At 38.6% G+C, this 27,004-nt stretch overlaps 1 protein-coding gene across 6 annotated transcripts in view; it reads left to right on the top strand.

The window, feature by feature from the left end:
• The window catches only part of LOC131686007 (uncharacterized), an 83,372-nt gene that overhangs the window by 28,951 nt on the left and 27,417 nt on the right, over positions 1-27,004 (top strand). For all 6 annotated transcript variants that reach the window (XM_058970105.1, XM_058970103.1, XM_058970101.1 and 3 more), the window contains exons 2-3: positions 7,116-7,409; positions 24,368-26,793. In XM_058970105.1, the coding sequence (XP_058826088.1) occupies positions 7,386-7,409; positions 24,368-26,793 (2,450 nt within the window). In that variant the 5' untranslated portion in view covers positions 7,116-7,385. The remainder of the gene's footprint in view (positions 1-7,115; positions 7,410-24,367; positions 26,794-27,004) is intronic.

Raw genomic sequence — 27,004 nt, 5'->3', positions numbered from 1 at the left:
AAAAATATTATGGCTGATTGTGATGTCATATGATTTCAGCCGTCGAGATCTGATGTCAAAGGAAAAAAGTACGTTTTGACAAAGAAAAAAAAGGTAAAAGGCGAAAAAAAATATTTTTTTTGGGGACATTCTAGTTGTAAAATGACTTTTTTCGGAGTACGAAAAACTTTTGACCATCGAATTTTTGTAATACACTGGGCTTGGGAGCAGAACAAATCCAAATGATGGCAGGGATTTGGGGTTCCAACTAAACCAATGTGAAAAGATATTTGAAAAAAAATGGAACGGGTCTTCATAGTTTATAAATAAAGTTTTGCGAAATTTCAAAAAAAAATTACATCATTCAGGTGAAAATTAATATAGACATAAGTTTGGAATGGGTCATTTAAAAAATATTTGGTTAACTCAAGCGAATTAAAGGGTTCAAGTGCTACCTTCTGCCAGAACATCGATAATATGTCAAAAATACTAAAGTGGACCTACTTTCAATCCGCGTAATACCCCTGTTGCATTTGACATCACCTATCACCTCGCAAGCAACCAAAACGCACATGGTGTCAACGCTGACTGGCCAACCGACAGGCAGATCGATGAATGTTTGCATTCTGCCTTATATGTGAAAATGAGCAATTTCGATCGAATTTTCCCAACGAACTGGGCTTGGGAGCAGAACAAATTAAAAAGATTGCAGAGATTTAGGGTTCCAACTAAATCATTGTGAAGAAATCTTGGAAAAAACTCGAACGGGACTTCACAGATTGAAACTAAAGGTTTATGAAATTTGAAAAAATAACCTCGTTGATACTAACATTTTTTTAATTTTTTTTTTTTTTTAGCGGTTTTCGTTTGTTTTGACACTACATGCTAATGTTTCATGCTATTTTTAGACATATTTCGAGAAAAAAAAAATTCGATTTTCAACATTTCATGTACTCCTTTGGATTTTTTCGAAAATTATGAAATCAATATTCAAACACCGCACCCCATAGATTCCTTATTTGACGTAATAAGCATTTATGGGCAAATTTATGATGACCATTTTCATTGATATCTTCCCTCTTGGACACCCCTAGCTCTCTACAGAAACTTTGATTTTAAACTGCGAAGCCCCGTTCCAATTAGTTTCAAAAATTCCTTCACCAGGGGTTTCCTGGGACCCCAAACTTTCACCAGTTTTTTTTTTCGTTCTGATCCTCGATCGTGTGCTGAACAATGTAATTATTCATTATGGTACAAGAGTCAATAATTTTTTTTATTGTATTTGTAGTATTTGTTTACTAATAACAAGGTCGTCGAATAGTGAATACTTCCCAGTGTTCACCAGCTTCTATCTCATACCTCCGCTTTGTAAGTAGTCACACATTGGGACCCTAGGCGAAAGAGCGGCCAAGCTGCATCTACCATAATTCCATATTTTCGTAAATAAATTGACAATCGTCATCATTACCGTAGTGGCGTGTTCCTCTACCGTCATTCGTATAGCAAGTTCAGCCCACTGTGGTCTGTCGTGTTTTATCAGCCTACCGATATCAGCAGGGTTACACACTTGATACAGTTTATGGTTCATGCATCTTCCCCATTCTCTTTTCGGAATTCTTCTCTCAAACACCGAGCACTCAATAGCCTTCTTCCGTCAGCATCCATGCCTCATGGCCAGGTGCAACAGGGAGTATCAGCGATATGCATAGAGCAGGTTTTGTGCGCGTCCTTAAACTATGTGATCATAGATGACTACGTAAATCATATTCGTAGCCGCAATATGCCTTTTTTCTTCGCGACATGTCACTAGTATTCTAAGATAAATGAATTCGATTACCACCTCGAAACCTACACGACCACCACGTTCTCTACCAGCTACCATGTACTTTACCTTGTCAGAGTTTATGATCAGTCCGATTCTCGCAGCTTCCCCTTTAAAAGGCAACGATGTCGTATCCACTGCTCTGCGAGCAATGCCAATGATGTCAATGTTGTCTGCGAAGCCAAGAACCATGTGAGATCCCGGGATGAAAGCTCCATTCCTTTGCACGTCAGATCTTTGTATTGCTATTCTATCCAGCATCTTGCGAATCAGCTTAATCAGTTTTGTCGGGAAACCATGTTCACACATTATCTGCCACGGTCCGTTTTTTCGAGATAACATCAAATTTTGACGTTTCGCGCATTTTAAAGAAATTTGGCATCAAAAATAGAAATTTGATATTGAAATTTTCCTTTGAACATTTTTCAGTTCCTGCTTATATGGAGCCAAGAACCGTCGTAGGTGGACAATGTGATCAAAGCGACTTTGGTTAGTCATTATTGATCTAGACGGGCAAATCCAAGTAATTTTGCATCCATTTTAATAAGTTTTGCATTATTTTGATATCATGGTGGTACCAGTTCCTATGAGAATTTACTGTGCGATTACACTCTTCAACCCGTAACTCCGGAACCGAAAAATCGATCAACAAAAAATCAATATTGACCGATGAGAAGGTTGTAGCTTTTATTTGAAATTAAGTTTGTGCTAATCGATCTAGCCATCTCTGAGAAACAGAGGCAACATTTTTTATTGCATTGCATAACCTTTCAATATGGGAAAGGCTGAAAAGATTTGTTTGTCAAAGAATTTACTCCGCGACATGATTTGGCACTCCGAATACCTTCTACTATCGGTATTCTATCCAAACATTGACATTTTATTGACTATACCTACATTACGGCAGAGTTCATTCATCCGTTTCCTAAATAGTTGCCATTCCCTATAAATTCTCGTGCCTAAATGGCCAAGGATGAGAAGAATTCAAACCTTATCGCTGAATCCCCTGATATACCAATGGATATTCCTAAAACAACTTCCTCCCCTGATTCTTCCAATCCTCTCCGTATTAAAACGTACCCAGCCAGTTCAAATGGACCCTGGGTGGTCTATTTCCGGCCCAACACGAAGTCGCCTAATGTTCTAGAGATCTCACGGGAGCTGACTGCTAACTATCCGTCCGTAGCACAGATAACACGTGTTCGAGCTAATAAGATACGCGTTATAGTGAATGACCTCGACCAGGCAAACCAGATTGCTCGCTGCGAGCGTTTTACAAAGCAGTTTAGGGTGTATGCGCCTTGTAGGGCAGTGGAGATCGATGGGGTCGTCGCCGAACCGGGTCTGAAGTGCGAAGACCTGTTGAAGTACGGGGTTAGCTACTTTAAGGACCCTTCACTTCAACAGGTGATTCGAACACAGTCCTACAGTGGAATTGCAGAAGTAACCTCCCGAAAATCGATTCCTTCAAATTTTTACTGAACAGTTTAAAATGTTACGTTTTTGCATTATGTGAAACTTGGTTAGCTTCCGATATAAATATCAACTTCCACGACTTTAATATAATTCGTCTGGATCGAGAAAATCCTTATGGAGGAGTACTTTTGGGGATTAAAAAGTGCTATTATTTCAACCGAATTAACCTCCCTTCGACATCAGGCATTATCTTCATGATCATAATAGATCAACATTAATCCAAGATCTTTGCGACAATTTCAACATGACCATCTTAAACACAGGAGAACCAGCACGCGCAAGCGCGTTGGATTTATCGCTATGCTCGACATCGCTACAGTTAGATTGCAGCTGGAAGGTGATCCCTGATCCCCACGGTAGCGATCATTTGCCTATCGTAATTTCAATTGCTATAACGGTTAAAGACCATCAGAAACAATCAATGTCTCGTATGACCTCACACGAAACATTGATTGGAAGAGTTATGCGACCGTGATACCCGCTAACATCGAATTCATTCAATAACTTCCACCGGAGGAAGAGTACAGGTTGTTGGCTGGTTTGATTCTCGATAGTGCGAATCAAGCTCAGACTAAACCAGTACCCGGCGCGAATACCCATGGACGGTCTCCCACCCCTTGGTGGGACAAAGAGTGCTCAGAGCTGTATGCGAAGACTTGCTCTCTTGTCATGCAGCAATAACACCTTAGGCTTACACAGAATCAAATTCAACTTGCTGAAGAATCTGCCTGATACTGCAAAAAGGCACTTGTTGAACTTATTTAACAAGTTTCTTGAGGGTAAAATTGTCCCTCATAACTGGAGGCAAGTGAAGGTCATCGCCATCCAAAAACCAGGAAAACCCGCCTCCGACCACAGCTCGTATCGACCGATTGCAATGCTGTCCTGTATTCGGAAGTTGTTAGAGAAAAGGATCCTGTTTCGCCTCAACAATTGGGTTGAAGCAAATGGCTTACTGTCAGATACACAATTTGACTTCCGCAAAGGCAAAGGGACGAAAGATTGCCTTGCGTTGCTTTCTACAGAAATCCCAATAGCCTATGCTAACAAAGAGCAGATGTCATCAATCTTCTTGGATATTAGGGGGGTTTTGACTTAGTTTCTATCAAAATTCTGTCAGAGAAGCTGAACCAGCATGGTCTTTCACCAATTTTAAATAACTGTTTTTAACCTGTTGTCTGAAAAGCACATGCACTTTTCGCATGGCGATTTAACAACATCGCGATTTAGTTACATGAGTCTTCCCCAGAGTTCATGTCTAAGTCCCCTACTCTACAATTTAAAACGTGAATGACACTGACGATTGTCTTGCCAATTCATGCACGCTAAGGCAGCTTGCAGAGACGGGCTGGTCTCTGTTACAGGGTTCAATGCTGCCGATTTGCAAGGCCCATTGCAAAATACCAGCTGGGTATCGAGTTCTCCACGGAAAAAACTGAGTTGGTTGTTTTTTCTAGGAAGCTTGAGCCGGCGCAACCTCAGCTATTAATGGGTGTAACGATCAATCAGGTTTTCACATTCAAATATCTCGGGGTGTGGTTCGACTCTAAAAGTACCTCGGGTTGTCACATTAGGTATCTAAAACAGAAATGCCAACAAAGAATCAATTTTCTCCGGACAATAACTGGAACATGGTGGGGGTGCCCACCCAGAAGAGCTGATCAGGTTATACCAAACAACGATACTGTCGGTGATGGATTAGGGGTATTTCTGTTTCCGTTCCTCTGCGAACATACACTTCATCAAACTAGAGAGAATCCGGTATCGTTGTTTGCATATTGCTTTGGGTTGTAGTCGACACATAAAATGAGTTTAGAAGTGCTGGCGGGCGTCCTTCCGCTGAAAAATAGATTCTGGGATCTCTCCTATCGATTTTTCAATCGATGTGATATCTTGAACCCGTTAGTAATTGAAAACTTCGAAAGGCTTGTTGAAATACATTCTCAGACCCAATTTATGTACTTGTACTTCAATTAGATGGCACAGAATATTAATCATGCTTCGTATAATCCCAATCGTGTCCACCTCGTTGATACTTCTGATTGAACTATATTCTTCGACACATCCATGAAAGAATAAATCTATGGAATCCCGGATCGCATACGCCCGCAAGTAATCCCGGAAATATTTTATAATATTAAAAAAAAGTATCAGATGCACGGTGCGCGTGCGATCATTCAAGAACACACGCGAATACGCGAAAGATACACGGTTATAAAATCAAATTTATACACGCGAAGTTCCACACACGCGACATACAAACGATTGAACACGTTCACGTACAAATGCTCGAGCCCTTCGCGTTGATTCACGCGCTCGCGAAATCCGTGCGCCCGCACTTATCTGAACCGTACAATTAATATCACATGCAGAATCACAGCTTGCTGCAATTGGCCTTAAGCAGTGAATTAGTGGGTGACATTTTCCGTCTCGTCACCAATTGCAGTGAGTGATTCCAACGGGGAGCCCTGCCGAGACCCTTGTTCTACAGCTCCTATCATCGTAAAAAAAATTAAAATTTGCATTATGGATTCCAGTGCATTGACAAAAACTTAATTGTTAATCATCTTTGGATTTTTCTCCATACATGAATGTATGATATTAGGAAATGTTGCTTAATTTTAATTATGTCTCATAATAGATCATTTTCCTTTGTGGAATACAAAGTTACTCTATCTAGGCTAACGTTTCCAGCTTTAACAATCACGTTATTAAATCACCACTTCCTAGTATCTGAATCTTAGGTAATAATGATCACAATAAAAGGCGACTAGTTAATCATAAAATGGCTTTTATTACGGATCTCTAGAGGCTCGTTAAACTATGTGATCAACCCATAAAATTGTTTGAATTGTTTTATAGATGATATCAGAACGTCTATAAAACAAACATTGTTGCTAGTCCTTAACAATTAATTTATACCAACGACGAAACAGCCGCCAGGAACTGACTGAGCTGTTGTAACCGATAGCTGCGAGCGCTCGCTTTCACAATGACGCAAAGAAAAAACAGACGATGGCAATGACAGAGCTGTGATGTAGAGAGAGAGAGAGACTAACAACGTAACACCTCAGTGCAGATGTGGAGTAATGGATATTACTTTTACATTCGCGTTGTTACCGGCATCGACCCTCGTAGAAAGCTCCAACCCAGTATAGGCAATTACCACACATCACAACGTCCGTTTAGCGGCTCTACCATGTGGAACTGATTTGTGGACTTCTAAACGACACTCCGATTCATACAAAAGTGAAACTACTCGGATTGGGTTTTTTTTCGTGTCCCAAGTCGGTTCGGTGGTGTTTTTTCCAGATTTGAAAATAATGTAAATATTATTTATGTAATGCATTAATCATCACTAATCCGAAGATCCAGTCATAAGTGTGACCTATTGTTTGTATTTGAAAATGAAAGACACAATGAACTTTGCTGCGCATCCTAAAATAAAATAAAATTTCTATGCCGTTAAATGATTAAAATTCATTCCGGTTTGTAACCGAAAATAGCAGCTAATGCAAAACACATGCACACCAAAAATCAACTGCCTTGATTTGTACCAAAAAATCCGCTCATTTGTAAAACATTCATGCACTTGTGCTTTTTATCGCTACAATTTCTGGCTTTTCACGCTGCTATGGGTCGAGAAATTGCTCGAACCATGCTCAAACAGCATTTTTCGCTAAACACCCATCTTATCACGCTACTCTAAGTTTGTGCATGGCTTTCCCTTTGAAAAAAAACACACTCACACAAAAAATCTTCCAATTGAACAACTTAATCGAAGGAAAAGATTTGTTTTCTCCTCTTCCCCTTTCTTTCTCGTTGCTTTCGTTCGCAGATTAAGCGCAAGATGAGTGTTGTTAACCAGCGGAGAAAAAGTCACTGCCACTGAAGGTGTGACAACTGAAAGGACGAGAGGAGAACGCTTATCGAATCGAGGACAAGACCGAGTATATAGAATATAAGAGTACAAGGCAGCCATCCACTTCGGCTGATACACAGAGGCGATACGTCGGAAGTGAGTGACTCCTGAAAGTAGGGAAAAACCACGAGTCAGCGGGCGGGTGCTGCCCACATGTGAACCATCCGATAATTCCTAGAGGCAATAATGGCCAAAACAGTGATTTTAGTGGTGAGTAAAAACAGAACTTTTATTAAATTAGATACCTAGTATTAAAAAAATTATGCAAACGTGCAAGATTTTGGTGCAGATTAATCGGGTTCATCGCTTAGCGGCTCCCAAGTCTCCTTTTATTCAGATAACGATTCACCCACAAATAAAAATATTTCCAGTTGACCCTAAATATGCAACGCGCATTAAAACATCTCACGCCTCCTAATCGACACGTCGAGCATCGTTACCCCAATTAACCAGAAATTCCGACGAATTCAAAACATCACCCAATCTCAGCAAGCTCTGTTACAGCACAAAACCACCTGAAAATTGCTTATTATGCCATCGCTATCAGCCGCGGGCCGGTAACACACTGACCGGGGATCGTACGCACAGCAGTGCAGTGCGCCGACGGCGAAGAGATGCCATAATAAATAAATTATCGTAACTTCTCTTCTTTTTCGGCGGTTACTACGACTTTGCTTTCGCGAAGAAATAATAGCGTTGCTCAGAGAGAGATGAAGAAAGAAAACCAAACTGCTTATAGATATCTTTTGAGTGGCTATTACGAACCGTGTAGCTTTGGTTTACGTGGCTGGCCGCCGCCGCGTTTAAATCTGCGTTTTCCGATCAGGTCACGATTTTAACCAATTATGAAACCGATGGTCGTTCCAATTGCGTGGAACGTCATTTGCTTTACGGTTAGCGCACGGTGTTTTATGCAAGTTGGGAAGTAAAGTTTAGCTTTTTTCATGTGTTAATATATAAATCGAATATTTTACTACGATAGAGAATTTTACAAAGAGTAAACTGATTCAAATTGTTCATAACATCGAAAAGTAGTGAAGCTAATTTATACTCCGCTAGAATGATATTGAATTGATTGCCTTTCGTAAATGCATGAATTATACCAACCAAAAATTGACAAATAAAAAGGGACCACTTCAATATGTATTAAAGGTTTTTTTTTATTTCGATTATAGAGGTTTTAACATAAAGGTCATTCGCCTCTTCGGGTTAGAAAAATCTCTTATGAAAAATTTCTAACCCTATGTACGGGGTCGGGACTCGAACCCAGGTGCGCTGCGTACAAGGCAATCGATTTACCAACTACACTACACCCACCCCCATTATTAAAGGTTGTAATGCGCTCACAAAGGTCGTTGTATTTATTTGGCGTGGTATTGAAAATGGTTTTCATTTACCTGGAAGCTAGAACCTAGAATGATATGCAAAAATTCTCTAGTTTATTCAAATCTACACATTAGGGTATTGCAAAAAAAATATTTTTTTTTAAATTTCACAAAAGCCCTCCTCTCATATTGTGACAAATGTCAAAGTAAGCTCAGATGTAAATTCCACATCATTTGGACACTTCGCTTGAAATTTTTGAAATTGGTGCTATTGGAAAATATGGAGAAAAAATATATTAACCTTTGAAGTGGCACTCAGAAAATTACAATTTATGCCTCATTTTAAAGAAAATAATCTTAGTATTTGAATGGAGATACTTTTGTTTCTAGAAAAATTCGAGAAAGTGGGGTACTGGGTCATTTTGGCACCAAAATATCCTATTTTTAATATTTTTACTGCTCCAAGATGCAAATCATACATATAAAAATCTCAGAATTCGAACGAAACCTTTGCGACCTTTGTCCGATTACGAGAAGTTGGAATTATAGGGCCTTTTGTCATTCATATTAAATTTTATCATTTTCTCATGTATATATCTCTATTATGCTTCAATCAATTTAAATAAAATGTACCTTGTTGAACATGGAAAATCCTTAGCAACAAAATTAAAATAGATTCGTTACCGATAAAATTCAGAAACATCAGATTTTTTGACAAATAGTCTCGATTGTTCATTTTTATCATTAAATTGCACATACCAACTTCATTTAACAATAAATTATGATTTAATTTACTAAATCTAGTAGAAAATACGCTTGATTATCATATGAGAAAAGTTTCAGGGTATTGGAACATTTAAAGAAAAAAAATGCGGTTTGTAGAGTAAATGTCGAAAAATTCGATGTTCCTGAATTTTACCGGTAACGAATCTATTTTTATTTTGTTCCTGAAAATTTTCCATGTTCAAAAATATACATTTTATGAAATTTTTTTTAAAGAATAATAGAGATATATGCACGAAAATATAATATTTTTGCCTTTCTCATATACAAAGGTTATGCAATCGCTCCAAACATGGACTTTTTAACCGAGACCCTGAGGGCCGATTCACATATACCATTCGACTCAGTTCGTCGAGATCGGAAAATGTCTGTGTGTGTATGTATGTGTGCATGTGGAAAAAAATGTCACCTCTGTTTCTCAGAGATGGCTGAACCGATTTGCACAAAATTAGTCTCAAATGAAAGGTACAACCTTCCCATCGGCTGCTATTGAATTTTTTGTTGATCGGAATTCCGGTTCCGAAGTTTCGGGTTAAAGAGTGCGGTCACACAGCAAATTACCATATAAACTGGTACCACCATGATATCCAAATGATGCAATACATATTAAAATGCATGCAACATTACTTGTATTTGCGGGTCTAGATTATTAATGGCCAATTGAAGTAGTTTTGACGACATTGGCCACCTATGACGGTTCCTGATGCCCTCGGGGAACTTGCGAAATTCCAAAGTTTATATCCCGTCTATTTCTCAACGAATTCTTGATCGATTTGAACAAACTTGATTTCAAAGGAAAGAAATGACACAGCCATTATCTGCTATTGAATTTTATTCCGATTTGACTATAGGTTCCGGAGTTATAGGTTGATCAATGCGGTCACACAGGAATTTCCCATATAAACCGTTACAATCGTAATATCTCAGAGGTTCAATATCTACTGAAATGGACAAAAAATAAGGGCCGAGTGTCATATACCATTCGACTCAGTTCGTCGAGATCGGAAAATGTCTGTGTGTATGTATGTGTGTGTATGTGCAGACATGACAATAAAATTTCCACATCGGTTTCTAGGGGATGACTGAATCGATTTTCACAAACTTAGTCGCAAATGAAAGGTACAACGTTCCCATCGACTGCAATTGGATTTTATTTTAATCCGACATTTGCTTCAGGAGATACGAGTTGAAAAGTACGGTTACCTAGAAAATCTTGTTATAATTTGTCCACATCAGTTTCTCGGCATTTTCTGAACCGATTATCACAAACTTAGTTTTAAATGAAAGGTACAACGTTTTTATTGGCTGCTATTGAATTTTGTGTGGGTTTGACTTCTAGTTCCGGAATTACAGGATGATGAGTAAGATCACGCAGAAAATCCTGATTTCAACGGATACTGCGATGAATGTATAAAGGTGATTTTTTTTCAAAAATGCGACCACAACTACTTGGATTTATAGTTCTAGGTCACTAACAGTCACTCAAAGTCATTGGCACCATCACTGGCCACCATCGCCGGATCCGGCGGCCCAGGCGGAAGTATCCGAACTTAGAATAACAATTACATCGGTTTCTCGGAGGTGGCAAGACCGTTTGGACCAGACTTTAATGAAAGCTTTTGCTACCCCGTAAACTGCTGTTAAATTTAATTCTGATCCGACTTACGGTTCCAGTGTTGCGGGTTGTGGCATGCGGACACATAGAAAATTCCGATTCAAAATGATACCTCGATGAAGGCAAAAAGGTAAAAGTTTCGCTAAAATGAATATATCTGTGTCATACAACTTGTATTAGCAGTTCTAGGTCATTGGCGGCCAACCGAAGTCTCGTCGACCGCATTGACCATCGTAAACAGTTCCGGAAGTGCCCCGGAAGAATCGCCACCTATAAAAATTAACAAACTCACAACAGTTTATCGGGGAAGGTTGGGACGATCTTCACAAACTTAGTCCCAAATGAAAGGAATAAAAGCCATAGACGTCTATAAAATTTCGTACGAATCGGTTATATGGTTCCGGAAATATAGACCGATCCTTCCGGTCACCTATGAAACTCCCACATAAGCCGGAACAATTTTTTTTGGGGACCACATGAAATTTCAGAAATCGAATTCGTGCTTTCGATGCCAAATACATACCTCCAAAATGCATGAATCGACCAGATTTTATGTTATGTCGAAAAAATGTTCGGCTGCTATTGAATTTTATGTCGATTTGAATCCGTTTCCGGAGTTACGGTTTCACCCCTCAAAAAGCAAAGAATCTCAGAGGCCCGGTTAGTCACTGTTCTCTACTTTCAATGAACTTGTGATTTGAAATACAAATGATCGAATGTTTTCGGGGCTTCGATTCTCTCACTGATAAAACGACAAAAAAGAGTCTTACAATTTCGTTGGGTCTTAGGAGTGATGCTTCTTGAAGTCACAATTATAGCTTGCCTTTTTGAGGGTTAAGAGTGCGACCACACATATAAACTGGTACCACTATAACAGTCCAAATCACTAGTGACACCCCAAAGTCGCTTTGACATTGGCTATCTACGACGGTTTCTGAGTTCATAAAAGTAGGAACTGAATAGGAACATTTAAAAATCGAATTTATATGTTTGATACCTAATGTCTTTAAAATGCACGAAACGTCGAAATTTGATGAAATCTCGAAAAAAAATTTAACAAAGATTGATTTTTTTTTTGCATTTTGGCAAATTTTTGCCTTCGCCTTTCTCATATAGAAAGGTTATGCAATCACTCTGAAAATCTTCAACCTAATTTTCTATGGACTGACAAAGGATTTAAGGATTTTACAGGAGCGTTGCTAGGGAAGAAAGGAGGACATCAGGTCCGTGGCTAGTGAGCGTGTGTAGGTGCAAAGTGCATTAAGAATGTAACAGACATTTTCACAATTATATTGAACATAATCGGTCATGGAGTCAAAGTTTGAAGAAATTCGAAAGGCACAATTGCACGGCTAGGTGGATTAAAACAGGTTTTTTTCTGTTTTGTTTTTTTCTTGTCTGGCTCAAATGGCAAGTTCCCCATGCTGATCGGAGATTTGTGCCTTGCCAAGAATCGTCTTTTCATCATTTTGGTTGGGGGTTGGGGGTTGGGGGTAGGGAAAATAACGACACAGAACAATTAAAAGAGATCATTCTGCACCCCCTAAGGGATGCTGAACGATCTAGATACGCCAATGGTTGGCACGTTCGGATGCAGCCCAACAGCGAATCTTGTGTTTTATCCAACATATCGACAGTGGTAGAACTGGTTCTGGACCAACGAAGTCAGTTGCAGCACCAGTTCTAGCCGATTCGTTCGCCCATTCATTTCCAGTAATACCGGAATGACCAGATACCCACAGAAGGTAAATAGCATTTGAAAGGCTAAGTTCTTCGATTTGAGTTCGACATGCGATTACTAATTTCGATCTCGAATCTACCGAACTAGGTGCTTTCAGGGCAGCCTGACTGTCAGAGCAAAAAAAGATTCTTTTACCGAAAATTCCCCATTGAAGTGCTGATTGTTCGACACACAGAATCGCAAAGATGTATGCTTGGAATACGGTACAGTATCTACCAAGCGAATGAGATTGGTTTAATCTCATCTCATGACAATAGACACCAGCACCGGCTCGGCCCTCCAACAAAGAACCGTCCGTATAACAAACTACGTATTCTTCAAGTTGTCGCTTCATCCAGCCAGACAGCCTTTCCTCGCTAAGAGGAATTCTCACATTGAAAGCTACCATCCCGAATGTAGTGGTCGATTAAACGTTCCACTGATTAGAGAAAGAAGGAGGTCTGACTGAAGTTCTTTGCCTCCTCAAAAGTGACGGGGCCACCTTTGGGAATGAATTTGACAATTATTTCCCGGCACGCTAATCGAATGTATCCTGTTGCAAGACTACAAGTAAGAATTTTTTTCAAAATATGCTTGAAGTGTTTATATCTTTTTGTAGTAGAACTGGAATGATTCCATCCTTTCCCGGAGACTTATACGGAACAAAACTTTCAATCGCCCATTTGATCGATTCGGTGGTCAAAATTCTACAAGCACATGCCTAAGAATCAGAACTACCTGAAAAGAACTCAGGGGCAGTCGTCAGTGATGGCTCTGTAACGGACTTACTTTCTAGCATCACAAATTATTCCCACAAAACCAATCCCTACATGCACCAATGTGAATCCTTCTCAGGTCACAGGTCATAAAAACCAAATTTAACATATCCTTTAGTCAAGCCACTTGAAACGAGGCCACACTCATATTTTCCCACAGATCGTAAATTACTTGACCGATCGTTTTCAAATCCAACTTGCATAACCAGATGGGCGCATTCCAGTTAAACCATTCTGGGTCGCACCACTTGTTATAGCAACATTCTCACTAGGTCATTATTATGCTGAGGCGACAAATAAACGGCCTTGCGTAACCAAACAAGCACCGATAGCAACCAATGCACCCATACTTATTCATTGATTTGTTTTCCCTTTTTTACGCTACCCGTACATAATTACATTTTGATGTACATAGAATAGTTTAAGTCAGGTTAGCTAGGTTAGCTCGTAAGATTTTAAAATGGAATAAAACACATTATGTTAAACAGCCAACAAGTGTACAGGGTAAAAGTTTAAAAGTAATATCACGTATCCAAAAGCTCCGTACAGCGTAAAAATTCAGCATTTTCATAAAAGCACGTTGCAGTAAGTCAACACTTCAAAATAACACGGTATCGAAAATGAACTCACCATATCTTATTAACCTTCTTTAGGTGTTGGGTTCAATATGACCCCAAATGAACTATCGAAATGCGACTACGACAAAAACGACACGATTAAATTTCCCTTGAAAAAGGCCGCCAAACACGGTCGAAACGTCGGGCAGTTTTAAAAACAATTCGTTTGCTCAAGCTAAATTGACTGAGAAAGCCGTAAATATTCACAGAAAATTGTAGTTCCAGTCGGTACAATACTCAAAGAAATGCGATAACTTTTTAAGTTTTGAACCTATAAATTTGGAATTTTATTACTTTTCCTCTTTCATAGAGAGCAACGATTCTCAATCCAGTTTAAAATTTTCGGACAATCCTGAAGGGCAGTACAAAAAAAGTTACGAATAAGATGTTAGCGGGTCATATTGACCCCGATTTCGAACACTATGGAACTATGGCACATTGTGGCACAGGCTATCACGCTGTTTGCAAGCACGACTCGATTTGTGTTAAGCGACTAACCCCTTGGTTTTTAATGTTGCTTGAATTCTCATTTGAACGAGTTCGTACTTATGACCTACACATGTTTTTTTTTGCTACATAATGGCCTTCCGGAAGATCTGGAGCATTAGTGGAACTGGTCAATTCATGAACTCTGTCCTAGAGTTCTAAGATTTTGTTGGAATATCATTCGCATAAATTCATACTTGTGACTGGGATATAGACACTATTCGTATCGTTCCGGAAGATCCGGAACTGGCTCTGGAAGTCTATGGTTTTCTGGAAAGTTTTTTTTAGAATTATTACTGCAAAGAAACCGTATGTGTGAACTGACCAATTCTACGCCGGATCATCCGAAAGGTCAATGGGTCTCTGTCCCAGTCACAAGTACCAATTTTTACGAATGATATACCCTTATATGTTTTCGAAAATATCTCAGAGCTCTAGGACAAGGTTCATTATTTTACCAGCTGCGCGGATGTTCCAGATTTTCCGGAATGTCATTTTGTGGCCAATTTTCCAATTATAACTACGAATTGCAACAAATATTTTCGAAAAAACTTCAGATCTCTAGAAATATATTCATGAATTGACCAAATATACTGATGTTCCGGATCTTCCGGATGATTTTCACGTAGGATCCAGGGTTGATAGTTGAGTCACAGTGTCGGCGGTAAAACATGATGATGAGTTATGTTCTACCATAGACCATGCATAAGCTGACCAACCGTGCGGAATTTGGGAGGACAGTACGGATTTTTGGTCGTGTGTCCGGAAAAAATACTTGTACGGATTTGTCCGGAATTTGTACGGAATTTCCAACTTCAGTGGAAGTGGAAGTACTACCGGGACAACAAAAAATCTTCCACAAATGGAAACAGACTAAATAATGTTGCAAACTAGTTTCCCAGGTTCCAGAAATGCAATTTTTGTTAGCAAATGGAAACCGGCGAACAAGAAGAGTGCTAAAACTTGATTTTTGTAAATTTTCTCATAAGCTGTGGAACTAAGCAAACTTTGCGATTTTTTCTAACATAAAAGAAAAAAATTAACTTTTATGTGTCTCGCTATCCGCCTCGACTAGTTGTTTAAGTCGTTCTCCCAAGTTGGGTGGTATTTTGAAAATCAGTGTCTAGCAGCAGCCAAGTCGTTCTATCTAAGTCGAAACGCAATTTACCCGATTAATTTCCGTTATGAAAAATATAGTGCTCGAAGTACACATTTGGTTCAACTCAATTTGCCTCCTATGAAGGTATCTCAATATGATCCGAATTATACAATTTCTATTTTTAATCTTTTTCGGAACCAAATTATTACCACTGCAGTTCGATTGTATTCTGTAGTTCTGAGATATAATACAATTAAAATATGCAGTGGATACTAGAACTCTCTAAAATTTTCCATTTACATAGATTAACACGTTTTCCTTTAATTTAATTTGAAAGGTTGAAACAAAAATTTAATCATACTCGAAGAACATTAGATACAGAATCGAGATTGTTAAGTACAAGACTCTAGTCTTTATATTTACGTTAGATTTTCAGCCAGATCAACTGATTGGGTAGCTTGATACACACAAGGAACATGATGAGTACAAGTGCAAAATTCGTGTACACTCACTTTTATATTCCGTAATCAATTTCTTCTTGTACAAAGAAGCACTTTTTTGACTTTAATACTATGTTCACACTACAAAGTTAAAATACGTTATTATAATTAGCAACAAGAAACATGTCATAGATGTCATAGATAGCGTTAAAACACGCTTTAACTCGTAGTGTGAACGCAGTATAATGTTGTGCGTTTATAAAATTATGGCGTACAGTGATGTACCAAATCGGGTTTTTTATAATTTTCGGGGAAAAAAACCAAGGTTTCTTTCCCGGTTAAAACGGTTTTTTCATGGGAAGTTTAGGTTTTTTGAGTTTTTGATGTTTTAATAATAGAAAATTAATGAATTTTTTTGATTTATGAGCATTATTGTCATTAAGATTGGTTTGAATCTGAAAATCTTGATATGTCTTTCTCGATATAATCATTGTCTGATCGCCGATCCAACATTTATTTACCAATTTTGTATTTACATAGCTTTCCAACACAAGCTGAGCTAAGTCGATTGCGTTTCTTGCTGTGAATCAACCACCGGCCGAAAGAATTCGGATTGCAATTTATGAGAGTTCTGATTGCGGTGCGATGTTTTTGTGCATATTACTCATTTTTACTTTTCAACGAATGAAGCATTTAGTAAATTTTGGGTAAATTTTTAGTAAATTTTGGGTGAAAAATTATCTAACTTCAATAAAAGTGAAACAACTTCTAAAATGAGTAACAAGCAGGATAAAAGTGGCTTAGGCATCACATGATTATTCTGATTTTTATTAGGGGAACTATGACTATGGTTCGATGTATTATAAAAATGAGCTGAAATTTTTGGCTGCGGACTAAATGAGCGACCGAAAATAAATGTCGTAAGAACAGAACATGCTTCATAAAACCCGCTTTAAATATATTAGAATGTTAAAATCGGAAGCTAAAAGAAGCTCTTCCATGTAACAGTCGATTAAAAAAACCGGTATAAAATCCGTAATAAATATATTGGGTTCTTACAAAGTAATCTTCTTCATCCGACTTTCAATCTTGAATGTAACGTTATACGGATTTAGCCACAAGCCAATTATGCTGGAGGTTTCTTGCAATTTTTTTCGAGTGAGAATTTTCTAAGTGATTCTCATGCTGAAGTATCTCTGTCCGATTTTTATGCTTGATGTTTATATTCGATTTTAACATTTTAAGATAGTTGAAGTGGGTTTTACAAAGCATGTTCTATCCTTGCGACTTTATTTCTTTAAAAAGCGCTAAACAAACATTGTATAGTCGATCAATCGAAAAAAATTCGGCCGGGTTAAAATGATTTGGGAAAAAACCCGGTTACAACCCAAAAATAGAAACCTCAGCGATACATAATAGAATAGCGGCATAATAGGAATTGTGTTATATATCAGGCTCGTTTGCATCAAAAACCGTCCATATTTACTGCTGTAAGTTGTTGTGATGAGATTTGTTACTTTTATTTCAGTTATTGGGGTGATTTTATATTACGTGGATGCCTCTTTGGCCATAATCGGAAACTCTAGTAATATGGAAGAACTCACTCTCTTCTAGGATATGAACCATACCCGATCAGAATGAAATAACAAGATTAAAACAGAACACAATTTTTGTTACATATTGTGTTATAAATTAGGTCTCGTTAGTAGTTAAAATAACAGAAATTTATAACAAGTAGCAATGCAAGATATAGTTTTGAAATATTTCTGTTATGTGTTTCTGATCGGGTACATTGCAAATTAAGTATCAGATTCAGAATCCGCGCGCGATCGTTCAAAAATACATGCAAATATGCGACTAGCCACACGGTTATAAAACCGAATTTATACACGAGAAGTTACATACACGCTAGCGCACACGACAAACACGTTCCCATACAAACGCTTGAGCCCTTCGCGATCATCCACGCATACCTACGCTTACGATCTTACAAACAGTATAACACTCCGGCGACTAAGTGAACGTTCTAGTACTTATAAATTTACAAACGCGGTCTGAAGAATGAGCCTACATACGCTTGTGTTCGCGCGATAATGAATTGGTTATGTCCGGAAATTCTTCCTCTCGGCCCTAGCCGCCTAGGTCCATGGCCTCAGCTGGACTAATCAGAAAAATGACGCTAATATCTACTAGACAATACGTTCCATGGCGACATGACCGAGAACTCTAGTGATAGAGTTGATAGTGATAGAGAACTCACTCTCTTCTAGCATCTGAACCATAAACTGAAAATTAAGTATTACATTAACGGTCCGTGCGATCATCCAAGAACACACGCAAATATGCAAATGGATACCCGGTTTTAAAATCGAATTTAAGCATGCGAAGTGACACGCTAGCACACGCGGCACACAAATATCTACGCAAACAAACGCCCACGAAATCGAACACAATAACATCCAAACGCTCGAGCCATTCGCGAGTGTACACAAAGACGAACATACAATCGCGATCATTCATGTACAACTGCGCCCAAGATTTCATAAACACAAAAACGACCCCAATGATTTAGTAACCCCTACAGCACTTCTAATCCGATTAACGCGGTCTCTACAGCTCCAGTAGGAAAACTCTAGAAATAGAAAGAAAGATAACAAAATTTAAAATATCTATGAGAATCTAATAAAATTATGTTTTTGTCTGCCAGTTAGTATGAAATTTAGGAACATATTTAAAGCAGTTGCAAGAAAAATATTTTTACCAATTACTTCTCCGCGATGCAATCACATTAAATATATTTTCATTCAGACTTTCGTTACCAAAAAATAAAACTTTTTAAAAAATCAGTTTTTTTTTGTAGTTTTAGTTTATAAGAATTTTTTTTAATTTTTTGATTTTAATACATTAATTTATAATTTTAATACAGCATTTATTTTTTGCGAAGAAGAGATTATTGTCTGCAATTTTTTCTCGGAGTGTTTTGCTGTGCAAAATACAGATCTCGAAACACATTTTTTTAAACGATGCCTGCAAAAAATTTTAGGCCCTTTGAAAGTATTGCGCTTGAATCAAAATGCTTTGCTTTGCGTGCAAAATGCTCAGAACCCATGCCGCTAAAACGTCTAATGTTTCAACTGCATCGAAGATGGTCGTTCGCGATTTTAAAGATTTTTGGGTGAATCTTGGAGGAAGTACTGTATTGTAAAATCTGTCGGGAAGTGGCAATTTGAACAACAATCGCTGTAATATTTTAATTCTTGCCGAAGTGATCGTTTAGTGTCGAGATATGTGAATATTAAAAACAAAAGTGGAACGCTGGTCAAAGAACGGACTTCGAGTCTTTCCGTATTAGCCCGAGTTTTTGGAATATTTAGTTACAGGTTTCATAGCCTAGCCTTGCAAAAGTCACCTCTATCAGATGCCATCGTATCAGGCATTCAATAATGATAATTTTCGATAGATTGCGCCAGGCAAACAAAATCATTTTTGATTACGCGGTAAGATTGCGTTCTTCCTACCTGATCCGACAATACAAAACACGACAGTATTATTCTACAAATAATGCTTTGCAGTTATCAGATTCCTACCTCCATATTCTATGATGAAACGGCTCACTATCATAAACCGTAACAGCAGTTGTTAAGGAAACTCATCTCTGACAATTAATACCAATACACAGTCTTCAATTCCGTTGCCTGATCCCCAAATGGTTGCCAACTTTGAGGCACTTGTTCAGGCAATAACGGCAACTGCAAAACCGTAAAAACTGTGTGCAACTTCAAATCAAAAGCCAGAGTTCTCAGTTGGAACGAAGAAAGAAAGAAGATCCAACCGTGCATGTACTGATGAGATGAATTCGAAACGCATAAGCATTTTATTTTTAATTTGACGATTTGTATAGAACTCTGTTTATACGAACAGCTGTTTTTGTGAATTTGAAGAATAGAATACATCCTTTTTATTCCAAAATTTGAATTTGAAAAAAAAAATCTGTGCACGTTTCGGGTCTTTGGTCTCTGTACTAAATTCTAATCAAAATTCATAATCCCGGGATTGGATGGTCGTGGATATTTAAATTCGAAACCCAATTATTTTGAATCCAATGTGCTGAGCAACAGTCTGTTATGATTTCGTAAGTTCATTTCGATCGGAATATCTAATTTTCTACAGAAACCCATATAATTTCAAAGAACCTTCCTGCATGGCAAGAAATTTCAGTTCGTTGTGAACTTAACATGAAGAATGTTAAAAAGAAGGTATCTTTTCTGGATTGTTTAAAAACATAATGCGAAGACGAAACGATGTCTCGGAATGGTGGAACTAGACTTAGATGGTAAACTAAATATAGTTTGGTTCCATAAATTATAACTGCAAATTAAACAACAAATGTACATGGAGGAAACTGATCAGGACACTGCAACAGGCAACTCTGGCATATAATTTCTGTGCTTCATCACTTACATTGAATCCAGAAAATATTTCGATTATAGAGGTTTTAACATTAGGGTCATTTGCCTCTTTTTCGTGGTAGAAAAATTTCTTTTGAAACAACTGTAACCTTGTGTGCGGGATTGGGAATCGAACCAATCGATTTACCAACTAACAAGAGAAATACTAAGCAGTCTTAGAAATCAACCTCTGTGTTCTTAATTTTGAAATGAAATGTGTACGGATTTTTCTTAGCCCACAGTTGGTCAGCTTAACCATGCAGTAGACTAGGGTGCAACGCCCAACTCCTACTAAGCAGAAGGCAAAGAATTCTTCACATTTCCTTTCGATCATGCTCCTATAAGCCTTCCTAGTTCTAGTTTTCCGTTCTAAGTTTATAACTGATTCGCTCTAGAATACCTATCCGTCTTTCAATTTCATTGCTTTCGTTTCTCTTAGTCTCAAATTTGCCGAAAATAGCCAACAAAATCGATACAGTAAATAAAGACTTGCTCATCGAAAAATTGCATAAATTTTAATATTTGTTCAAAATGTTTTTTTGAGAATGCGTAGAGTTGAAACAAAAACTAAATGTGAGTAACAACGACCATAATATTTTGGAAAGCAGAAAATGATGAAACGTGACGTTTTCCGTTTGTCTCTAGCAGGTCAGGATCGGTTTTGATGCGCATAAGATTTTTGTTGTATTAACAATTATTTAATCCTTGAGAACATTTAGAATAGTGTAACGTGCTCCGGTGGGGGTCAATTTAATTTATAATTTATTTCTCACTCGAACAGCACAATAACAACACAATAGGTACCTAACACATTAAAACGCCTAATAGTCTTCAACCAAAGTACTCAGCCATCCTGTATACACACTTAATTTAAATTACTGGGTACAGTAAAATTTTGCTGGGGTTTTGAACAGCAAACCGTTCGGTGATCAATTCAGTAAAAAACAATTTGGTGCCGAACTCTCCGCAATCCGTTCTATCCAAACGTCAAAAAACACTGGTCAGTCAGCAGTTTCCTCTGAAAATGGCGACTTGACAGATGATTTGCTGTACCTGTTTTGTAAGTTTTTGACGAGGTTCGGTAACGTTGGTGCAATTTTGCCGAACAATCAGTCAGTATTTTACTGGATAATGTTTATGTACCGAAAAAAACAGAAGACCTGATAAATTCAGTGAAAAATATTGCGGGTTTCAGTAAATTATTCGAAAAATTACTGAAAATCGCTAAAAAATGAGAACTATTCCGCAAATTTTTAAACAATTTGCTGACAGCTCCTTAAAAATATCACTTTACTGAGAAAGTCGTCAAAAGAAATTACTGAACAAGTTTGGGCTGGGTTAGTGTGTAAATAGAATGCCAAGTCTCAATATTGTTTTGCCCAGCTACTAGCGGCCAGTCATAGGTTCGAGTTGCAGATATAAGAAAACTATTAGGACCTCGAACATCGTTTTTCATTTGATATGGTTCAACGTGATGTCCGGAAAGAAAACAAATCTGCTCTAAGCGTCATAAATACATTACAATAGGACGTAAGTAACATTCAGAGCTTCTCTTTGTTTACATTCTCTTTCGATTATTACGACGTTACCATAACACTTTGCACTAATTTTCCAGTACATATCGAAAGCCAACAGTTTTCACTAGAATATTATGCAAAGAGTAGAGTAGTAAATGTTTGAACCACCGAGTAATGAACAGAAGAGAAAGACCCCAAAGAGAATCTTTCATTGTTACTTACGTCCTATTCTAAATTTTCTCTAGAATTAGCCTCTAGGAAGGACTGAAAATAATAAAGATTTCAAAATATTTCAAGTTATGGCTATAAATGATGTATATTTGAGTTATGAATTGAATGGTTTTTTTTTTATTTTGTTTATAGCGGTTTTAACCTTAGGGTAATTCACTTCTTTTCGGGTGAGAGAAATCTGGTAAATCGATTGCGTTGTACGCTGCTCACCGTGGTTCGATTCCCAAAACCGCACATAGGATAGAGATTTTTCCAAACGAGAGATTTCTCTAACCTGAATAGAGGCGAATGACCCTAAGGTTAAAATTTCTATAATCAAAAACAAAATATTACAATGTATAGCAGCATCTCTTCTAATAAAATATTTTTGGCGGTTAATCCACCTAGAAGTAATATATAGAGTATTTATTCTTCAAACAAATTTAGTTTTAATGGTGAAAGCATCAACGTTTTCGAAAATGTTATGTCATTAAACTTTGTTGAATAGGGCGGGACAAGTCTAGTGCTAAGTCAACAAGGTGTACGCAGCTCACCTGGGTTCGATTTCCAACCCCCACACATAAGGTTAGAAATTTTTTCTAACCTGAAAAAAAGAACCAAAAGACACCCTAAGGCTTCTATAATCAAAATGGAAAAAAACTTTGTTGAAGACATTCCACAACTAATTTGATTGAAGACATGAATACTCCGTGTTTGAAAATTTGAAAATTTATTGGACTATATATGAGAGAAATCCTTTAAAACAAGTTATTCTGATATTACTGTAATTGATAAATCTCTTCTGCTGTGTATAAACAATAAAATTCACATTCTATTCAAGGTAGTCTCTGAAGCTTACAATTAACGGAACTGGTTGGAGGAAATTTTTTAAAGCTCGTTTTTAATATCTCAATATATTGCATTTACGTGGCCTTCATATTTTCAACAAAGTTGTTTAAAATGACATTATCAACAACTTTGCTGAAGACACCAAGTCTCTTACTGTTTTTTAAGAATTATTTCTCCACAATTACTTCATAATTCAACATAATTATATCAAAAGAAGCGCTCTCTACGTTGAACAGATTATTCGAGCTTGTCAAACTATCAAAGTTGATGGTTTCAAAATTATATGATCTTAACCGTTAGAAAAGTTGTTAAACATTTATTCCATTTTAAAAGTGCACTTTGTGTTTGGATTCTTTAACTCCATTGACATATTATAAAAGAAATTATAAAACATTTGTTAGATTAATTTTTTTCTGAACTATCACTAATCTATAAAACTCTGACAAATTTCTGGCTACGCCACTGACACTAATAGCGTTTTCGTTTTTACCTATTCCTACACCTATGTAGTGCAAAAAAGAGACTGACTGGTTACACCCCTGTTTGAATAAGTGTAGCACCAACCACACTGGTGTAGTGCAATATCAAAAACGAAAACGACATGAAAAACAACTTGCCATTTGAATATGTGGGAAAAATTTCACTTCATCAATTTACATTTTTTGCCACCATCTCCCGATACTCGAAAAATTATGAAGGCCACACTTTATCCCACTTCCAAGACAGAGTAATGCCGATATGTATCGAACATGCGATACGATTATCACCATTCACATTTTCAATGTAAACCACCAAATTTTTTTCCGTAAAAATGAAGTCAGAACATTTTTGACGTCTTTCGCGATCAACGCCCTTTCGGATCTTGCTCTTTATATTTTCCACGCATATGGCACCCCATATCCCATTTGTATTGAGCTGACATAAGTCAACATCTCAGCGGGCACACAAATAATGGGCCCCACTGACAGTTCAAATTGTTCTGCTCGTTTTGCTCGAAGCTCGATATTCTCTATTCAGACACGGCACGGCATGCCTCAATCTTTAGATGATTGTTAAAAAGTTAAAATATTGCACGGCTTATTGATGGAAAGTGTTGTTTTGGACATGTTGGTGAATAACAAAAACTTTACACCATAATGCATCAATAAATTAAACGAACTCGAATATTACATGGTGGTGTAGCAGATACTCGATATTTTTTTCATTTTTACATACATGTAGATAAAGATGTCAAACATTACGACAGGACGAGCTAACACTCTCTCTCTTTCTCTTCCCCACAGATTTCCCGACCCCTACTGGTGCTAACCGCGTGGTTTCTGCTCGGCTACACTACCCAAGCACAATCAACCGGCAATGCCACGATAACAATAACATCTCCATTATCCTCTTCATCGTCATCATTTTCACTATCCCCGCAACTACCACCGGAACCGAGGCTGCGATTTCTTCGACCGTCCTTCACTCGCACCGAACTGAAGGTGTCCCGAAGCCTCGACGCGGACAATGTACAGAAGCTGAACGTTCGCTCTAACAACGGTCGTATGGTAGAAATAATCGTCAAGAAGCAACAAGACGACAGAAATAATAATTTGAGGGGAACTCAAGTGCCACAGAATAGCAGACCTGCCGCTTCCGATGGGTATCGGGTCGCAAGTGATAACTCCCCCGAATCTGTGAACATAATCAATGCCTTCCTGGAGCATGTCAATCGAATCGAGAGACCGGCACGATTTTATGAAGATGAAAGTTCGATCAAGAATGATCGTCGACCAGTACGGATTGCGGTCAGTAGTCGTCCAGTGGATGAAAATGCATCGGCAAGTATTCCCGCTCCCGTTGTTATCAATTCGGATGCAGTTTATATGAAAGATAATCTGTTCGGCAGCAAAAATAAGAAAAAAGCTAGATCTCTGCAGGAAATCGGAGCGGACGGAATTCCGGTTGTTCATGGGATTCGAGTTCCAGATGATGAAGCAGATAAAAAGCAGGTGTGGCGAAATGCTCGTGTAATTAACGGTGAACTGGTACCGTACGAAAAAGGTCACATGCCAAAAAAGATGGAAGGTACCGGGGATGCTTATGGACAGTTGATATTTGCCCGTCCATCCGGTGGTGAAATGGGTCGACGACGAAGCATCGGTCCATTCACGACCGCTGACAACTTTCCACTGGACGACAAGCCGAAAAGTTTCGGTCCATTTAGCGTCGAGGACAATTTGCGATCCAGTGTGCGAGTCAACGATGCGGAACCACTGCATTTGATGAGAGTGCCAACGAACATTGGACCCTTTTCACGAGCCGATAATTCGCGCGTGTCCAACGCGAAGTTGATTGAGTACATCAAAAAGATCAATGATCAGGAAAGTAGAAAGCACTACTACCTCGCGCGGACCCCAAACAAAGAAATCTTCGCCGAGCAGCCAAAGATCCAACGAAGAATGCTTCAGAATCCGGGAAATCCGGTTTATCCGGTGTCTAAGTTGTACTCTATTCCCGGTTCGAATCAGCAGCAAAGCGAATTGGAAGATTCTAGAAAACCCGTGCTTCAATATGCACATCCGGAGCTGGGCGTGCAACCGGCGAAGTTTGTTCCACCGGAGAACAAACCAACTCCGAAGGCTACGAAAAAGATCATCAACGTAGAGTTTGCTAAGCACAACGATCATTCTCCTTTTGCAATTGAACCGGCGATGTTAGGCAAAGAATATTACGATCACCCACCCGGGGTAAAGTTTCCCACGAAAACGCCCTACGACGAATTGTACCAACCGGTCAAAATGCCAGCCACCTATCCGTACACCTACGGATTCATTCGTCGTGTAAAACCCGAACGACCGCTCTGGATGAAGCTGACCGAGAAGGTAAAAGATAGTTTTCAAACCGGAATCCACACCGTGCACGAATTCACCAAACCAGTGCTGGACCCGCTTGTCGAAGCCGGTCACAAAATCTCCAAGAACCTGGGATTTGTTAAAAAGCATCATGAAGCTAAGGACAAAGCTGATCTGGTGGTGGCACCAGCTACAAGTTCAATTGTTCTGCCGGCTCTAGGAATGCTCGCCGGTGGAGCCGCACTGGGACTCGGTGCCGTTGCCGTTGGTCGGTTCTTTGATCTGGATATGCTACGACGATCCGGGGAACAGCTTGTTATGGAATTAGATGATCTGCAGCACAAACGAGCAATGGAAGGAATCGAGTCGCGTCCGGATAAATACTATCTGTTCGTTCCGTCGACTGCCGTTACCCGAATGGAACCGGTGCAAAATAGGATGGAATCACGTCGATCGAAACGTTCAGTGGATGATAGCTATCAGCTGTTGGATGACAGTGAACAGGACAATGACATTTTTCGAAACGATAAATTCGACGATCAGGGGGACGTAATTGAAATAATTGACCTACATGTACCGGAGAGAGGTGATGGGTCAACCGATGACAATATCCAACTTCTAGACGGCACCGATGGGGTGATTAGTAACCGACGAAAGCGAGCAATCGAGGGTCTTGATGATGGTCCAAACCAAATGCTGCAAGACGTTGAACGTGATCTTCCTCGTCCATCGCGGGTAGCATTCGAACAGCAACTTAAGCAGACCGATTGGAAGAATCCTTCCTGTGCCAAAAGAACCTTCTGCCTCGTCATGGTCCAGCAGGGTGCCGACGACGTGGTACTGATGGAGAAAAAAATGTACACCATGCTGGAGATGTGAGTATGAATCATACGCGAAAGAAACACGCAACAATTCGCCGCAAGGACTTTATGCTTTGTTATTTTGTTTTGTTTCCTCCGTCCAGCAGCTATCATTCACGCAACACACCTCGGTTAGTTATAAAACATTACAACTTTCTCATGAATGGTTTTTATTTTTTTTTTCGCTGCCACCCTTTCGTCTCGTTCCGTGGCTAAAAAGCGCATG

This window comes from Topomyia yanbarensis, chromosome 2 (genome assembly GCF_030247195.1).
Source record: "Topomyia yanbarensis strain Yona2022 chromosome 2, ASM3024719v1, whole genome shotgun sequence".
Classification (NCBI taxonomy): domain Eukaryota; kingdom Metazoa; phylum Arthropoda; class Insecta; order Diptera; family Culicidae; genus Topomyia; species Topomyia yanbarensis.
The sequence above is the reverse complement of the archived record's forward strand: the minus strand, read 5'-3'. Positions and strand labels throughout refer to the sequence as shown.